This window comes from Rhinolophus ferrumequinum, chromosome 16 (assembly GCF_004115265.2).
Source record: "Rhinolophus ferrumequinum isolate MPI-CBG mRhiFer1 chromosome 16, mRhiFer1_v1.p, whole genome shotgun sequence".
NCBI classification, from domain to species: domain Eukaryota; kingdom Metazoa; phylum Chordata; class Mammalia; order Chiroptera; family Rhinolophidae; genus Rhinolophus; species Rhinolophus ferrumequinum.
This window is the reverse complement of record NC_046299.1, coordinates 48308392-48325015: the sequence shown is the minus strand read 5'-3', so window position 1 is coordinate 48325015 and position 16624 is coordinate 48308392. Positions and strand designations below refer to the sequence as shown.

The 16624-nt window shown below is 52.3% G+C and overlaps 1 protein-coding gene across 1 annotated transcript; it reads left to right on the top strand.

Moving 5' to 3' along the window:
• Positions 1–679: 679 nt before the first annotated feature.
• Positions 680–16003, top strand: AIFM2 (apoptosis inducing factor mitochondria associated 2). The gene is made up of 9 exons (XM_033130457.1): positions 680–853; positions 7443–7641; positions 8020–8135; positions 9538–9657; positions 10399–10491; positions 12060–12168; positions 13156–13308; positions 14506–14706; positions 14933–16003. The coding sequence occupies exons 2-9, from the start codon at positions 7464–7466 to the stop codon at positions 15082–15084; spliced, it is 1122 nt and encodes a 373-aa protein (XP_032986348.1). The 5' UTR covers positions 680–853; positions 7443–7463; the 3' UTR covers positions 15085–16003.
• Positions 16004–16624: the final 621 nt, after the last annotated feature.

The window sequence follows — 16624 nt, the reverse complement described above, 5'->3', positions numbered from 1 at the left end:
AGGGAGTCTTCACCAGGACCGTACGACCCTGCCCACGCTGGCCACTCTGTCTTCCGCCTCTGCAATGCCCCCGCTCTCAGCAATGTGTCCTGCCTCGGGGGTCTTTGCACAGCCAGAGCACGCTTGCCCCCTCTCTGCTCAGGGCTAACTCCTCGTCCTTGGAGAGAGAGGCCTTGGTATCCTTCCTGTGCCGCCAGTCTTTCTTACTGCAACGTGATACCTGTTTACTATACCTGTCTTTCCCCAGACTAACACCTTACCCGACGGAAAGCAGAAACCATGCCTGTTTCGTTCTCCCTTTTATCTCCCAGCGCCTCGCACAGGGTCGGGCACACAGCGGTGCTCAACTGGGTTTGCAGGACTGTTTATATGCGCGAAGGGAGGAGGTTGGTAATCGCCCAAGGCGGCACAGCCGGTGGGGCGGGGCGGGGTGGGGGGACAAGGGGGGGGGGGACCGGGAGCCCTTGCTCTGACGTCCCGGTGGGTTAAAGATATCTGGAAGAAAGCCAGGCGGAACTTGGAGCAGAGTCCGAGGGGCTCGCGCAGAGCCGGCAGCATCGGCTTCAGGGGTCGTCTGCTCCGTGGTGGAGGCCATTCCCACTCGCCCGCGGGCCCGCAGTCCCCGGTGGGGCCCGCGAGGGGTGTGGCGGCGGCGGGAGGGCCGATGCGCTGAGTCACGCCGGCCGGGAGGAGCCTCGGGGCCGGGCGGCGACCTCAGCGGCCGGCGCGAGCGGCGCAGCGGCTGGAGACGGCGCGCGAGTGAGGTGGCGCGTCAGCCGGGCTCTCGGGGACCCACAGAAGAGTGGAACGAGGGAGCGCCGGGGCTTGGAAAGCTCAACAGACTGCGTCGGAGGTCGGTGGGGCGCGAGTTGTGGCCTTGGAGGAGGGGTCTGTCGTCTAGGATACGGGGCTCGGGCCTGCAGCACCCTAGTTCCCCCAAAACACAACAGGGAGATTTACTCTCGGAGAGGGCAGGGCAAACTTGCCCCATCCCCGTCCGCCCCCCGAAACTCCGTCTAAGTCTTCCCAGGTAAGACGGGTTACCCCATTCTCCCCGCCCCCAGCCCCCATCCTGGAGGGTTCCGAGACTCGCCGCAGGGTGGAAGCTGGTGTCACAGGGCAGGAGGAAAGCCTCCGTTTCTAGGAGGAAATACCCGGGTTGCCCTGTGCCTCCAGGCTCCGGTGTACTCCGGACCAGCCTCTCCCTCCACGAAGCCCCAGGTTCTGTGTGGAGAAAGGCCAGCGGGAGCTGAACTACCTCTGATGGGCTGGGGAAGGCCAGGTCGCCTGAAATCCACCGGGAGCTGCATTTAGTGGGTAATGGTGGGCGCTTTCCTTCCAGCACCACCCACTAAACACTCCCAGCCTGTCTCCTCCAAGAGTCCCTTTGACCCTTGGATGTACTGTGAGGGTGGGGAGGGAAGAGGTGCTTGGCAGGACAGGTACAGGGCAGAAGGTCAGTTTGGAGAGGGGTTTCCAGGTATCCCAGGTGTTCAAAGGCCAACTTGTAAAATATGTAAATATGCAAAATATCAAGGAGGTCTGCCCAGGTTCTAGTATGTGTATATGTGTGTGTGTATGTGAGTGTGCCTGAGTGCAAGCCCCAAGCTCTCAGACCCACCTGCCCTCACCCCAGCACCTTGAGAGAAGCCCCCCAAGGGCACTGTGTGTAACCCCACATGTGGAGGGCCTCCAGTTCAAGGGGGGAGACTGCTGCCCTGCTGTGCCTGGCCTTGATCAGGCCTACTCAGGGGTTAAGTGGTGGAGCTGGGCAGAGCTGGTGTACTGCAGGGCCAGCTTGGTCTTTATGTGGTGGTGAAACGAAGAAGCCAGGGTCCAGACAGGCGGCAATAAGGGGGTGGGGGTGTTAAGGGAGCCACAAAGTAACTGGCTCCCAGGCTGGTGGACAAATTTTGAGGCCTAGGTTTTCTGTACAGGAGTATGTATGACACTGGAATGAGCCTGTCTGCCCAGAGCTGTCCTCTCCTGGGCATGAAAGGACAGCCCCTTCTTCAGGCTTTGAGTCCCTTTCACAAATTGGTCTTTTTAGGGTTATATTCTGCGTGTGTTCCCTGGAGTCCTGGCCATGGAATGCCCACTCTTAACCTGTCCCCAGTTGTCTAGTGAAGGAGGCTGCAGGTGGAGAGGGGACATTCATGGTCTTGAAGTCACAATCAGTGGCCCTCTCATCTAGGATGCCACTCTGGAAACATGGCTGTAGAAATCTACCCTGGGAATAACTGTGTATTTGACTTGTGATCAAAAAGCTGTGTGTTGTATTTGTAATCTCTGTGAGGCCATCCTGGGTGACGTCCAGGCTTCAGTCGGAGCCTACATGTTCCTGCTGTATGTCTTCAGAGGCGTGACCTCTCAACAGCTTTGGCATAAATGTCACTTCATCGTTGTTTAGTAGATTCCTGAAATCCCCTGCCTGTATTATTAGAAAAGAATCCCCCTGGGGTAAGGCTGAGCGTCCTTGGTAGAGAAAACAGGATTTACTGAGAAAATTCCAGTGTAAACCAGACTGTATACGCGTGGGGGTGTGGGAGGGGGTAAGAGGTAAAATTCCTTAGCTGCTGCTGGGCAATTAGGATTTGTTCTCTTGGACCTTCTTTTATGCTAACATTCCTGAATCTAGGCAGATTTAGTTAAGATTCTCTGTGCTTTCTCCCTTGGCATGATGTTCAGTTCAAAATCAGATTGTGGGTTTGGTAGTTCCTCAAAAAGTTAAATCTAGAATTACCGTAGGATCCAGTAATTCCACTTCTAGATATGTACTCAAGAGAATTAAAAACGTATGTTCACACAAAAACTTCTACGTGAATATTTATAGCAGCATGATTCACAATAACCAAAAGGTGGCAACAACCCAAATGTACATAAACTGACAAATGGATAAACAAAATGTGGTGTATCATCATACAGTGGAATATTACTCAGTGACAAAACAGGAATGAAATACACATGCTATAGCTTGGATGAATATTGAAAACATTACACTAAGTGAAAGAAACCAGACAGGAAAGGTGTGGAATAGGCAAAGCTGTAGAGACGGAAAGAAGAGTGATTGATTGGTGGTTGTTGCCAGGGGCTGGAGGGACGCGGGGACGGGGATGAGTGCTAATGGATGTGGTTTTCTTTCTTTTCTTTTTCTTTTTCTTTTTTTAGGGTGATGAAAATGTTCTGGTATTAAAGTGTGGTGATGGTTGCACAACTTTATGAATGTACTAGAAACCACCAAATTGTATACTTTAAAATAGCAAAATTTATATGAAAATCTCAATTTAAAAAAATTAGATGATAGGACTGCCCTGTGTTTAAAGCGTTATTATTTCTATAAAATGACTCATTTAAAAATATTCAAGCGATAAAAAAGAAAAAAAAGATCAAAAAAGAAAGTAAAAACATCATCTGGCGACCACTGTACACTTTTTGGTTTAGAGCACAGGTCTGTCGGACTGTTGAGGATCGAACTTGGACAAGTTACTGACTTTCCAAAATGGGGAGAAAAACACCTGTTCAATGCACACAGATCTGGGTAAAATGCAATGAACGCTAGCTGTTGTAGTCAGCAAAACGAACGGAAGGTGTAGAGATTTCCCATATGCCCCCTGTCCTCACACATACATAGCTCCCAGAGGGGTACGCTTGTTATAGGTGATGAACCTATATTGACATAATCACCCAAAGACCCAAAGACGTTTACGTTACGATTCCCTCTTGGTGCTGTGCATTCTATGGATATGGACAAATCATGGACAAACTTTTCAGGTAAAAGTCATCCACTCGCAAAATGAATGGCTCCAGAGTATTCCATTGTATGGGTGTATAACAGTGTATCCTGTAGTCTCTTACTGATGGAGTCTCTCATTGACTGAGTCTGTTTGCCCAGCACTGCTGCTCCATTAGAACATATAATTCAACATGTCATCAATTGCACACATGCTTTTTGAGCACTTACAGGGTGTGGCTGGGAACTAAGGTCTGTGGCTTAGGCCCAGGCTGTCGGTATCTGGCCAAGTAGGTCATGGCCGAGCAGAGGGGAGTCCAGCTGTCCTCAGGGGCCAGGCAAAACTTGGCACTGGAAGAGCCAAGGGAGAGTCAGCATGTCCAAGGGCATTGGGCAATGGAAGCTGCTAGGAAGAAGGGTGGTATCAGCTGGAGCGCTGCCAGCCCACCATTCCCTCAGTGAGTGGATCAGAGGTCAGTAGAGGAGAGAGTAGAGCAGATTCCAGCAGAGCGTGAGGTGCTTGGAGCCGAAAAGACCTCCTCTCCCCTCCCCCCAGCCCCTGATGGGCCTCGGTGTGCCCTCAGACCCCACACCCACCCCTGGAACTCCAGAGGAGCCATTTGCCTTCGCTGAAGGTGTGCCTAGTTGGATAGGCCAGGGGTTGCCCTTTGGGAAAGTCAGTTGGTGATCCTGAGCGTGCTAAGGGGGCACAGAAGGGTTCAATGCCTTTGGCCAATCCCCTGCCCGTCAGGATTGTGCTGGGGTCCCTGGGCTGTCTCTCTTCCCTAGGAAGGAGACCCTATGAGGGCCCCAGGACAGGCCTGGTGGTTAGAAGTGGCGAGCATGTTGGCCCAAACACTACCCTGGCGTGCCAAACACCCTGTGTGTGCTGGCCCCTGGCCCCTGCCCTGCTGGCCTCCCCACTTTGTTCACTGAGCTCATTCTAAGCCTCCCTTTAGCCGCTGGATTTCTTGGCCCAAGCTGTTCCCTCTGTCGAGAAGCCCCTGGCCTCAGCTACATTTAGAGGCTTCTGCTTGAGCTTCCCTGGGTGGTCCAGTGTGACCTGACGCATGGTAGACCCCCCTGTCCCCAAGTTGTGCAGCCTCTCTCGGGCCTGTGCCCAGCCAGCTTGGAAGCAGAGCTTTCTGGGTGTTCCCAGACCTTCCTGCTGGCTGCTGGCCCCAAGGGCAAGCTGGCATAGAGGGAGCCAAGGGGGCATGTGAAACATACTCCTTCCGTAGCCTGCCTCATTCTCTGACACATGCCCAAGCCCTGCTCAGCTCCTGGTGTCCACGCCTCACCTCTGGCTTGGCCCCTGGGCCCTCTTGGGTTTTGGCTCCCAGGAGACGTTCTCCTCCTGGCCCAGTTGGCAGATTCAGCCTGATGAGCACTCGGGATCAGCTCTGGACAACCTTTCTGAGGGCCTGGAGCAGCGAAGGTGGCATTGCCTGCTGGGCACTTGTCCTGCCCCCCTCCCCCCCAAGGGATGGGTAGCGTGCACCAGCCTCCGTGCATTGGGGAGCATCTAGCCAGTGAGAAACAACATTAAATCCCCTCCAATCTCCTGTGCCAGATCTAGCCTTGCCAGGTTCTCCCTCCCCCAGGGAGAAATTAGGCAGTGGCCATTTGAATATCAATGAGAATAGTGGCTGGAGGTCCAATCATAAGCTGCCCCCATAAGTGTCAGAAGATCTGGGGACCATCGTGGGGGCCACCATGTCTTGGAAAACTATATGTGCAAGGACATCTCAGGGTGTCCCCTCCCATTACAGGGGGTAAATGGAAGCCCAGAGAGGGAAGGCGTTGTGCCCCAGGCCACACAGATGATATAGGATAGAGTGGTGGCCTTCTAGCTGCCTGCAGTGCTGCCCGAGAGGGTCCCCATATGGGCTAGGACATGCTTCCCCATCGAGCCTTTGGGCAGCTTGCTGTCTGTCCCTCAAGGCTGGCCTAAGTCCACTTCCTCCTTCCTTGCCACCCCTCCCCGCTGCCATCTCCCACTCTGAACTTCCCCTCCCTGGAACCCACAGCAGCTGTTGGGCCTCTCTTGCTGTTTTCTTTGCAGTGTGAGCTTTGCTTCCTTCCTTAGTGTTTCTCCCTGGCAGCCTGGTTTATTTCTGTATCTCCTTAGAATCGGGCACAGGCCAGGGGGAGGTTTGATTGCCTGTCGCCTCGAGCCAGCGTCTCCCAACAACCCCTTGCTGCTCTCAGGATCTGAGCTGCAGGCAAGGAGTCTCTGCTCCTCAAACAGTTGGGCTGCTGCATGGGAGAGTCCTGAGGCCCTGAACCAGGAGCCTCCTTCACTGGGGCTGAGTTGTGCTGGGGACGAGACCCCTGGCTGCAGCCCCAGGCCAGGCCTCTGCCCTCCTGAGGGGCAGTCTCTGGGATGCGCCAAGTGACCCAGCCTTTTGGAGGGCGAGCCTGGTAGATAGCCTCCCAGGCTGGCAACAGGAGCCCAGGCAGGCGTTGCCACCTTCTTTTTCCTCTGTGCTCCGCGGTTCAGCATCTAGTGCCCCAGCCCCGCGCGGTTCTTTGCCTCACATGTCCTCCAGGGTCTAGCTCTGGGCCAAGGGTTCTTGAATTTTAGCTCCTCAGGGACTCAACCAAGGTTTGTTTTCAGTTTGCTGGGAACTAGTCAGGCTGCCGCAGTCCACGTGTGACCGTGAGTCGGGGGCACACTTGGCCTGCAGACCTGGCCTTCCCTGTGGACACTCTCATCGATGGCAGCTCCCTGGTCTGGGCACAAGCAGGACCTTGCTCGCCCCCCCCCCCCGCCCCCTCCCCACCTTCCCCGGAACCTGTGTGATCAGCACTTCTCCTCCACCTTCTTTCTTACTAGAAGACATTCCTTTTCGGTCCTTCACCAGCAGTTTCTTCTCCCAGCAGCTCTTTCTTGCCCCGTCTCCTGGGGGCTGTCGCCCAGCTGTCCCAGGAATGCTCAGAGGAATGACCTGTGCACTGCAGGTCTCTCCTCCGCACCCCGCTGTCATGGCCTGGGTCACACTGCATCCTGTTTTGCAGGTTGATTGTCATCACCTGCCAATTGATCTCAGACCTGGGGCTCACGCTGGTGACCTGTGAGTGGGCAGGTCTGGCTGGTGGCAGTGTTTGCTTAGTGCAGGGCTTAAAGAATTTTATTTAGTTCCTCTGATGTGGCCTTGCTCGCAGTTCCCCAGACGCGTGCCCTCCGGTACTGTTACTACGCACCCGATCAGCTTCCTATATCTGCAGTATCCACCTGGCCCTTTGAGTTTGTAAGCCCCACCTTTACAAGGGCAGAGACCATGTCTGTCTGTCTGTTTGTCTCTCTGACTACAGGCTCCATGGCACAGAACACATCAAAGAGCAGGAGCCCAATTAATGTATGTTGTTGAGTGAGCAAATACACTGAGTGAAAAAAAGTACAGAATAGTTTAAGTGTGCAAAAAATAATTATGATTCTAGGTACACAGAGTATCTCTGGCAGGAGTCATATAAACTCCGTAATAGTGGATGCCTTGGAGAAAGGAACTGGGTGGTTGGGGAGTGGGATGCAATTATGGTACCCTTTGTTTTTTTGGAATTTCATTCAAATTTTACAAAATTGGAATTTCATGAATGGACATAATTGAAAAAGATCAAGTCTTGGCATTCGAGTCCTTTCTCACTGTGGGCTCAGCCCTGCCCTCCCAGCCTCGAGGCCCCCTGACTCTGATGTGGTCTCTCCTCCTAGCCCAGCAGAGCCTGCTTGGAGATGGGGTCCCAGGTCTCGATGGACACGAGAGGTGTGCACGTGGTGATCGTGGGCGGCGGCTTTGGCGGGATTGCGGCCGCCAGCCAGCTGCAGGCCCTGAATGTCTCCTTTGTGCTGGTGGACATGAAGGACTTCTTCCATCACAACGTGGCAGCCCTCCGGGCCTCCGTGGAGAGTGGTAACGCGCCCCTTTCTGGGACTTTCTTGGTGGGAGTGGTCTTGCCGTGCTGTGGGTCTTGGGTCTGGGGCTGGATTTCTCCACTTAGGGCAAGGTGCCTAAATTTGACCACCAGACAAATTCTGGAGAATCTTAAGTCACTGGCCTTAAGCCGCTACCATATCAAGACCCTAGAAGGAAGAGCTTGAGCTTCCCTGAGGACCTGAGGCACAGACTGGCGCCTTAGGGGGTAGTGAGTACCCTGGGTATGCCACTGGCCCAGCTCTTTGCCCAAGGGCACCCCTGTTGGTATGCAGCTCAGGAAAGGTTCTGTGTTATTCTGGCCTCCTGTGGGCAGCCCAGTTTTATACAGTGATCTATTCTGTGTCCACTCCCCAGGGTTTGCCAAAAAGACATTCATTTCCTACTCGGTGAGCTTCAAGGAGAGCTTCCGGCAGGGCCTGGTGGTGGAGATCGACCTGAAGAATCAGACGGTGCTGCTAGAGGACGGCGAGGTGAGTACAGGGGCTGGCCTGTCCATCAGCTGGCTTCAGGAGGCCCCTGAAGGACATGGCTGCAGGTGGGCAGAGACCTGAGTGGGTCTCCTCAAGGGTGGAGAGTGTCTTCTGTGGCCCTCAGCGTCCCCCTCCTTCCACCCACTACCTCGTGCTGGGCAGATAGCAGCTTCCTCAGAAGCAAAGGCCTGTCTACAGCAGCCACCAGTGTGGTGGCAGACATTTCTTGAGCCTTTCCTGTATGTCAGGCACTGTCTTAAGCCTTACATAATATCATGTAATATGTGAGAGAGGTGAGAGAGTCTCACTTTACCCAGAGGATAAATGGGATCCTTGCCCAGGATCCCGTAGCTGGGAAGAGACTCAGCCAGAAATTGAATCCAGGCAGTTTCACCCCAGAGCCCATGTTCTGAAAGCCAGTGTGTCCTGGACCAGCCCTAGACTTGGTGAGCCCAGGGAGCCCTCCTGCTGGCTGGAATGAAAGGGTAGGCACACACGTGATCCACATCTCTGGACTGGAAGGTCATGGGGGAAGAGGTTTTCTTCACTTCTTTTTGGATTCCTCAACCCAGGTGTGTAGCACGGTGCCTGGTATATACCTGCAGTGACGTGAGCTTTATCAGTGAGCTGCCACCAGGCCACTTGTCATATTGAGGGTCACTGGTAGCCTGGCCCTCTGCTCTATTCAAAGCTAAGGGGGGAATTGGAAAAAGGAGACACAATTCCTGTCAATGCATATGTGATTTAGTGTGAATCAATCTTCCTTTAATTTTAGGGGCTAGGAATCTCCCAGTTGGAAAAATTACAGAGTCTGCTTGTCCTGCGGTTTGGGGCCAAGCTTTTCAGAGCTCTGGAAGGGTCCGTGCAGGCATCTCAGGCCTCCAGGGGGGAAGTGGGAGCTGAATGGGATACTGACCCTCCAGTTCCCCGCCGTCAGAGCATCTGGTTTGGTCACCTTTATATATTTAGGCTCTAAACAGGACCTCCCTTTCTCTCTCCTTTCTTTCCTTCCATTTTTTTGGGGGGTGTGGTGGGGCAGGGAGTAGTTTCTACTAAAATACCTACGAGATTCTAAACTAACTCCACATTGGAAGCTAGAATCTTGCTTATTCCCTGCAAGTAGTTTCATGTTCCCTGCTTACCTGCCCCCGCGCTGGGGGGAACTCCGCCCTCCTATTTCCATGTTGGGTGGCAGGAGGTTAAATCTGCTCTCTTAGGTATTTCCAGCTTCTCCTGCCACTCGTTGGCCTAACCAGTGTGATGGTTTTGCTCCCTTCCAAGGAGGGCTGCCTCGGAGTGCCCAGCGAGGGCCTTGCCACCTGGTGCGCCTTGTGCCGTGGGCCTGGGGGTGGATGCAGAAGCCCAGGTCTGCCCTCACCTTTCTTTACCTCATCCCTTCTAGGTCCTGCCCTTCTCACATCTCATCCTGGCCACAGGCAGCACCGGGCTCTTCCCCGGCAAATTGAATCAGGTTTGCAGCCAGCAGGAAGCAATTCAGGCCTATGAAGATATTGTGAAGCAGGTGAGCTGCCTGCAGACCTAGGGCAGGGCAGTGAGGGAAGACTGGGTGGCCCCCCGGGGGAGCAGAACAGCTGTGGGGATACATGGGGATGCAGCAGGGAGGCCCCAGGAGCTGCTCAGGGCTGTGACCATGGCTGTAAAGATGGCAAGTTATTAGAAAGAGATTCCTGGGAGGAGACATTTGGATCTGTATCAAAGTGTGGCCATAAGCACCGAGACCTGCTCACGTATCGATTGGCGTCTCCCCAGCTCCTCTATCTTGGAGCTCCCAGTTGCACTGGGCCTTGGGATTTGTAGAGCAGGCTTGGATCTGTGCTCTCAGTCAGACTTCACAGTGATCCAGAGAGAGGGGGGGGACGGGTCCATCCCCACTGAATAATGAGGAGTGGAGACCCTGAGAAGGACCCCAGGGTGAGTGCTGCCACATGACGAAGGCCAGGTCTTTCCCTCTCTGAGAAGCTGCTGAGAAACCTGGGGAGAGCAGACATTAGGGTGGAGGTTAGGAACCCAGCTCTGAACTCAGACAGACCTGGGCCATGGTGATGCTTCTTAGGGCAGTTGTGAGAATCAAGTGAGACAGTATGGGGAGACACCCAGTAAGTGCCTGGCCCTGAGAAAGTACATTTAGACCCTGAATTTGGAAAGGGATCTCTACTCTTCTTGGCCAAGGAACTGCCACCCTGGGCTGACCCATGAGGCAGGGGTGGTTGGAGGGTGTGTTTTACATTTCCTTCTGTTCCAGGTCCAGCACTCACAGTCCATCGTGGTGGTGGGAGGAGGCTCTGCGGGAGTGGAGATGGCAGCTGAGATTAAAACAGAGCACCCCGAGAAAGAGGTGGGCAGGCAGCCTTGGCTTTGACTTCGCGGTGGTCGGCTTCTTTCTGTGTTGTCTAAGCAAAATCAGGAATTTGCTCAGGGCCTGGGAGGCAGAGCTCCCTTAATATAAAGCGGGAATGTATGTTTCCCATCTCCTGCTCTTTATTCTGGGGGATCCCCTAAAGTCCCTTTCTGCTGGGAATTTTTCCTGGAGAACGAAGGTGCATCCTAGTTCAGTGACAGGTCCTGCCTTCCGGTCGAGCCAGGAGGATTGAGTCCAGGGAAGACACCTTACAAAAGGTTATTTCCTGTGTCCCCACGTTTGTAATGAAGACATCGACTTTGATTACCTCTTTTTGCTGACAGCTAGCTTGGTCAAAGGCACTCTTAGTTGTTGTTTTTTTTTTGTCTGGGCAAGCAGTGGCTTTTTTGGTCTTTAAGAGGGGGTAGCCTTTGCCCTGGACAGCCACATGGGGAGAGCCTGCAGTGCAGCCCCTCACTGCGTGTGCTGGGAAAGGACTGGCCAGCATTGCCTCCTGCCCTGTTCCCTTTGAATGATGGAGGAATAGAGCATCTGCCTGGCACCCTGGGAAAAAAAGGACATCCTGGCAGGCTGTAAAGGCTCAGCTGAGGGCCGAGTGATGATCGGTAATTATGGGTCCTGGAGGCAAGAGTTTGCTGTAGTTGAAGCCAGATTAGCTTCTGGGAGCCACATGGAGCCTTTGGCTGATTCTTGCTCCCTAGGGAAAGACAGATTGGTTTTGAAGAGTGAGTTCAATATGGGCTAATTTAATTATACGGTTGTTCTCTGACAAATTATTGGAAATTATCATGAGTGATTAACGTAAAAGCTCATTCATTTTGATTTATGGGGTAAAGTCCAGTCTGAAGTGGGAAGTAACTCAGTGGAACTTTTGTGTGTTTATAATTAGTAGACCAATAAGATTAATAATAGCCACCCTTTAGTAAGGACTCAGTAGGTGCTGAATTATGTGCTTTATACAGATTTTTCTCGTTTCATCATTACTAAATGCCTGTGAGTGGGAATGTGATCCCATCTCACTGAATTGTCAGGCAATGTCCAAATGAGTATCTGAGATGGGATTTAACCCAGGCAGTGTGACTTCCAAGTCCGAGCTTTGAACACCATTCCAGGCTGCCTTCCACCTCCCTGTGCTGACCCAGACAGCAAGCAGATGTGCCTAGAAGTGCCAATTTTAGAGCCAGCTTTAATGGAAATGTCAGCCTGATTTACAGTTAGAATGCTTACACTGAGAGACTGTATAATCATAAGTGCCCAAGGATGCTTGAAACTAATTTTCCACGTGGCCCTAGGCGAGGGGTGGGTTGTGGAGCACTGGCGCATTCTGAGAGTCCTAGACTAGGGGATGTGGCTCCAGCCCAGCGCTCTGTTCATTTACTGGTTCCGGTGCTGAGCACATTATTTCACTTGGGCCTCAGTTTCCTCCCCTGTAAACGGGAGGTAGGGGAGGCACTGTGGTAGGTGGGCTGATGTGTTCTAAATCCTCTTCGTATAAGCAGGAGACTCAGTGGCTCTTTCTCTGTCCTGTGGTCGTTTGTCCCCAGGTCACTCTCATTCACTCCCAAGTGGCCCTCGCCGACAAGGAGCTCCTGCCCTGTGTCCGGCAGGAAGCAAAGGAGATCCTGCTCCGCAAAGGCGTGCAGCTGCTGCTGAGTATGTGCAAGTTCCCTGCCTGCCCTGCGCCTCTCCCTGGCCCAGTGAGATGGGCCTAGTGGCTTGGTCACTGCCCCCTGCTTGAAGGTGGCCCCGCTCCTCCGCAGGCTGTCTGTGTCCTGGAGTTGAGCATCAGAGCCCGTTTGAACCCTGTTGTCCAGCGGGAGGTCGTGTCTGACCCTGGGCAGGGCAGAGGTCCTAGTACTTATGGGACTTCCATGTCATGGAGGCAGCACTGTCCTGGCTATTGCTTTGCACACATATGGTACCTATGTGTTGAAAGATCTAAAAAATCACCCAAAGGATTTGGCCTGAATTTTAATGTCTTTGTGGTGGAGAGAATAGGATTTTGGGTTTGTACTTTGAGGGTGGTAAAGAGTGTGGCTTTTATCTAGAGCAGAAGGGAAGAGAATCAACCAGCATGTTAGAGAGTGGGGCTTTAACCCCAGTGGTGTGACCCGCCCACTTCACGGGGCTCAACCCCCTTGTTTTCTTCAGGGAGGGGTGAGGTGTCTGCTCTATGGGAGCCCATCCCAGCTCTTGGGCTCCTTATACCTGGCTCTACAGTACTGTGACCATCTTTACTTTCGGGCAGTGAGGAGAGTAGGCGGGCTTCTTGACTTTTCTTTCCTCACCTTTGTTGGGATGCCTGGCCTGGAGTGCTCGTCCAGCCTGGCCAGGATGGCGTAGCTGACAGAGAGGCGTGTTGGGGGTCTTCCTCACATAGCCTCATATTGCTTCTTGGAACTTTCCTCCCATTGGATCCGTTGGAGCCACATGTCCAGATTGTGCTTCGTGGGGCAATAGAGTGGACTGGGAGACGGGCAGGAGAGAAGGCGGGACTAGAATCCCTTCCTAGTTGATCCACATCGTCCAGGCCTTTCCCGTGGGTCTCCAGCCTTCCCTAGGTCAGCCTTGGCTTGGACCCCAGCCTCGGTGACGTACCCACCTTCTGCCAGCCTCCTGGTCATGGATCTCCCTTGACAGGTGAGCGGGTGAGCAACCTGGAGGAGCTGCCTGTCAACGAGTATCGAGAGTGCATCAAAGTGCAGACGGACAAAGGCACGGAGGTGGCCACCAACCTGGTGATTGTCTGCAACGGTATCAAGATCAATAGCTTTGCCTACCGCCGTGCGTTTGGTAAGCAGGAGGCTGAGCCATCACTCACTCCCCAGCTTGCCTCCTCAGTCTCCAGCCGCCCAAGAAGGCCCCACAGGCCTCTCCCCAGGAATCGGCACCACCTGGCCGTCCCCCTCCATCCCAGCGGCTCATTTGTCCCTTCTGAATGGTGACATCAAACTTTAAATTCAGGTTTGGGTCCACTCTTGCTGTGCTTTCCTCAGCTGTGACGGTGACGACTTAGCCCGAGATGTCCAAAGTCACCAGAATCTTCCCAAATTGGGGCCCGCCCCCTAGTGGTGAGAGATGGGAACAGGTTTCAGAGAGACGAAAAAGATGCATTTTCTGTTCTTTGCAGCACCACTGGGAGGAAATTTCAGGGTCAGGTCTTTCTCTGTTCACAGGTGTACTGCTCTCCCCAAACACTAATCCAAACATTTGGTCATTTGAGCTTGGAACAACCATTTGGGTATTAGGGGCAGTAATGTGGCCTCATGTTTCTAAAGCTCAGCCTTGAACTATCTAGCTAACTAAAGGTGGAGCTGGTGGACTGCTGGCCTCTATGTGTGAGCTGGAGACTCAGTGGCTCTGTCAGGCGCTGTGGTTGCTGTGTCCCCAGGTCCCCATCACTAAGTCCTGAGTATTCCTCCGGCACAAGGAGCTCCTGCTTTGTGCCCTGAAGGAAAGACTTTATCTAATCCCGGAGGAAGGAAGTTAATACAGGCCAGGTGTGGGAGTGGGATTGAGGGCTTATATTGGACAGAGATCCCAGAATTTAACACCTAATTGTCCTAATGTTATATTTTCAAAGATGAACTTTTTTTTCAGTCCCATACAATGAAAAGTTTATCATTTGTTAAAGCCCTGCATTTATTTTAGAAATCTGATCCACATTCAAAAGAAAATTCAAGACTTGGCTAAGTAATACACTTAATTATTATAAATGAATCATGGTCACTTATTAAGCATTATGCACATTATATAAAATGATATCTGCTATGTTTCTGACCGGTTTCCACCCTAGAATAGTAACCTTGCCTTTGCAGGAAGAGCTCTGAGGTGGGCACTTGGGGCAGAAATAAATCAGGTGGGAGGCTTGCGCTGGAGGATGTGCCTTTGGAGGTTGGTTTGAGCAGCCCTGGAGCTCCTCGTCACCATGTCCTGGGGGCCACTTAACACGGCAGCTCAGGATCTTGGTCTTGTGTCGGTTTCTGGCAGCCAGTCAGCTGGCCAGCAATGGAGCGCTGCCGGTGAACGAGTACCTGCAGGTGGAGGGCTGCAGCCACATCTACGCCATCGGGGACTGTGCCGACGTGAAGGAACCCAAGATGGCCTATCACGCCGGCCTCCATGCCAACGTCGCAGTGGCCAACATCATCAACTCCACGCAGCAGAGGCCCCTCAAGGCCTACAAGCCGGGTAAGGGAGCCCCAGGTGTTTCAGAGTTTTAAGACAGTTGGGGTTAGACAGGGTGAAGCCTTCGTGGGCTTTGAGATAACTGCTTGCTGGAACAAGCTTTCAAAGCCGGTGACAGAAACACCCCTGCAGAGCGCTTTAAAGATAAATAGGGAAAGAATGAGTGAATCTCAGAGTCGCAGGCCTGTGAATGGTGAGCAGGATGCCAGTTTTTGCCTCTCCTCCACAGGTGCACTGACGTTCCTCCTGGCCATGGGGAGAAATGACGGCGTGGGCCAGATCAGCGGCTTCTATGTGGGGCAGTTCATGGTTCGGCTTGCCAAGAGCCGGGACCTCTTCGTCTCCACAAGCTGGAAAACCATGCGGCAGTCTCCACCCTGATGGGGACGCTGGCGGGATGAGGTACCGCCGCCACCCTGTACACGGATTGGTTGGCCAATGGTACCCACCTGACAAGTGCTAAAGGGCAAAAGCTCTTCTTCTGGAGTAAGATGCCAGTGATGTACTGACCAGAAACACAACTACAGAAAAGCAAAAATGGAGAGAGAGACAGACATTAAAAAAAGACACCCCTAGAGGATTCTTTCTGGGTTTGAAAGGTCTGCTTGCCCTTTGCTGGCTGAATGCTTCACTTGGTCCTGGGGAGGGCACAGCTGGTCTTCTCTGCCCCAGGACGTGTGCGTGCGTGTACTCACAGGGTATGGCATTCAGAGCTCTCAGAGTAGGGGAGAGAGCTGGCTCTCCTGGCGGCTGGTATCCCATCTGTAAGGTCAGGGAGGAGGGCCTGCAAAGTGAGACCAGCTAAGGAAGGGGGGGCTGGAGTGGAGAGAAGGCCTGGCCTGCACCCTAACCTCTCCTATTGTTCAAGGAGCAGGGAAGCCAATACATCCTATAACACCCGGGTTATTAATAGGAGCCTAATTTTTTAAAAAAGATTTTTATTAAAAATATAGTTAGCATACAATATTTTATTAGTTTCAGGTGTACACAATAGTTATTCAACATTTAGATACCTAAAAGTGATCACCATGATAAGTCCAGCAATCATCTGACACCGTACCATGCTATCGCAATATTATTGACTATATTCCCTATGCTGTATGTTACATCTCCATGACTTACTTGTTTTATACCTGGAAATTTGGATCACTTATTGCCCTTCATCTTTCCTCCCCTGCTTTTTAACTTTTCAGTTACAGTTGACATTCAATATTGTTTTAATTTCAGGTGTACAGCGTAGTGGTTAGACATTTGTATAATTTAAGAAGTGATCCCAACTAATCTAGTACTCACCTGGCACTATACACATTTATTACCATATTATTGACTATATTCCCTGTGCTTTGCTTTACATCCCCATGATTATTTTGTAACTACTAATTTGTACTTCTTAATCCCTTCACCCTTTTTCACCCTACCCCCCAACCCCCCTCCCATCTGGCAATATCAAAATGTTCTCTGTATCTATGAGTCTGTTTCTGTCTTGTTTGTTTATTTTGTTCTTTAGATTCCACATATAAGCAAAATCACATTGCATCTCTCTTTCACTGACACACTCCACTCAGCGCAATTCCCTCCAGGTCCATCCATGCCACTGCAGATGGCAAGAACCCATTCCCTTCCATGGCCGAGCAATACTCCATTGTATATATGTACCACCTCCTCTTAATCCATTTATCCATTGATGGGCACCCAGGCTGCCTCCACATCTTGGCCACTGTAAACAATGCTGCAATGAAGATATGGATGCACACGTCCCCTCCAAGTAGCACTTTGGGCTTCTTCGGATAAATACCCAGAAGTGGAATTACTGGGTCCTTCTTTGTCTCTTGTTATAGCCTTTGTTTTACAGTCTATTTTGTCTGGTATAAGCATTGCTACTCCAGCTTTGTTTGTTTGTTTGTTTGTGTTTTCACGAAAT